We start from the raw sequence: 774 nt of genomic DNA on the forward strand, positions 1-774 counted from the left end.
CCATGCCAGGCCTTATCACACAACCTTCCAAGACTGCTGCACGTGCTCTAGTTCAAAGTCCTCAGCACCTACAGGGAATGGGGCCAGCTTAAACTCGCCCTACAGAGCGTCAAAAACACAAATCTCTACGGGAAAGAAAGCTAAATGGTGTGTACTAGTATCACACCGACATGTTCATTTCTTCCATAGGTTTACTGGACATGCCCAACAGAAGACGTGGACTCTTTTGAGATGGAATTCTATGAAATTATTACTACTCCTCCTAACAATGTGCAGACAGAGCTCTGTGGACAAATTCGGGACATAATGCAGCAGAGTCTGGAGCTGCACAACCTGACCCCCAACACCGAATATCTGTTTAAAGTTAGAGCCGTCAATGAAAATGGACCTGGTCAGTGGAGTGACATCTGCAAGGTAGTGTGCACATCATTCCTCAGACAGATTATCTTGGTAGGTCTGGGTGCAGCTCTGTTACGATGGTCATGAGGTCATAGCACCCACCCTACGGCTCTCTCTCCAAGCCCAGGAAATTTACTAACTTGGGTCCAAAGAGAGAGCTGCTGGCCTCAACCAGACTTTGCAAATGAGGCCTGAGAATGGTTAGCTCTGTTTGATTCAAAAAAGCATTTGTTCCAGGCATTATGTTAGGGTGTAGAGATTCAGAGGAAAATAAAGCATAATCCCTGCCTTCAAGGCGCTCAGGGTCCAGCTGTTGTGTGAGAAGAACAAAAAACAATAGCAGTGTGAGAATGATAAAAGAGAGAGAGAGAGAGA

The 774-nt window shown here is 46.0% G+C and overlaps 1 protein-coding gene across 1 annotated transcript in view; it reads left to right on the forward strand.

Annotated features, from left to right (window-relative positions):
* Positions 1 to 774, forward strand: part of TRIM42 (tripartite motif containing 42) — a 26,760-nt gene that overhangs the window by 16,365 nt on the left and 9,621 nt on the right. Inside the window, exon 5 of the mRNA XM_008586624.1 lies at positions 190 to 414. Within this exon, the coding sequence (XP_008584846.1) occupies positions 190 to 414 (225 nt within the window). The remainder of the gene's footprint in view (positions 1 to 189; positions 415 to 774) is intronic.

Source organism: Galeopterus variegatus, unplaced genomic scaffold, assembly GCF_000696425.1.
Source record: "Galeopterus variegatus unplaced genomic scaffold, G_variegatus-3.0.2 Scaffold111, whole genome shotgun sequence".
Taxonomy (NCBI): domain Eukaryota; kingdom Metazoa; phylum Chordata; class Mammalia; order Dermoptera; family Cynocephalidae; genus Galeopterus; species Galeopterus variegatus.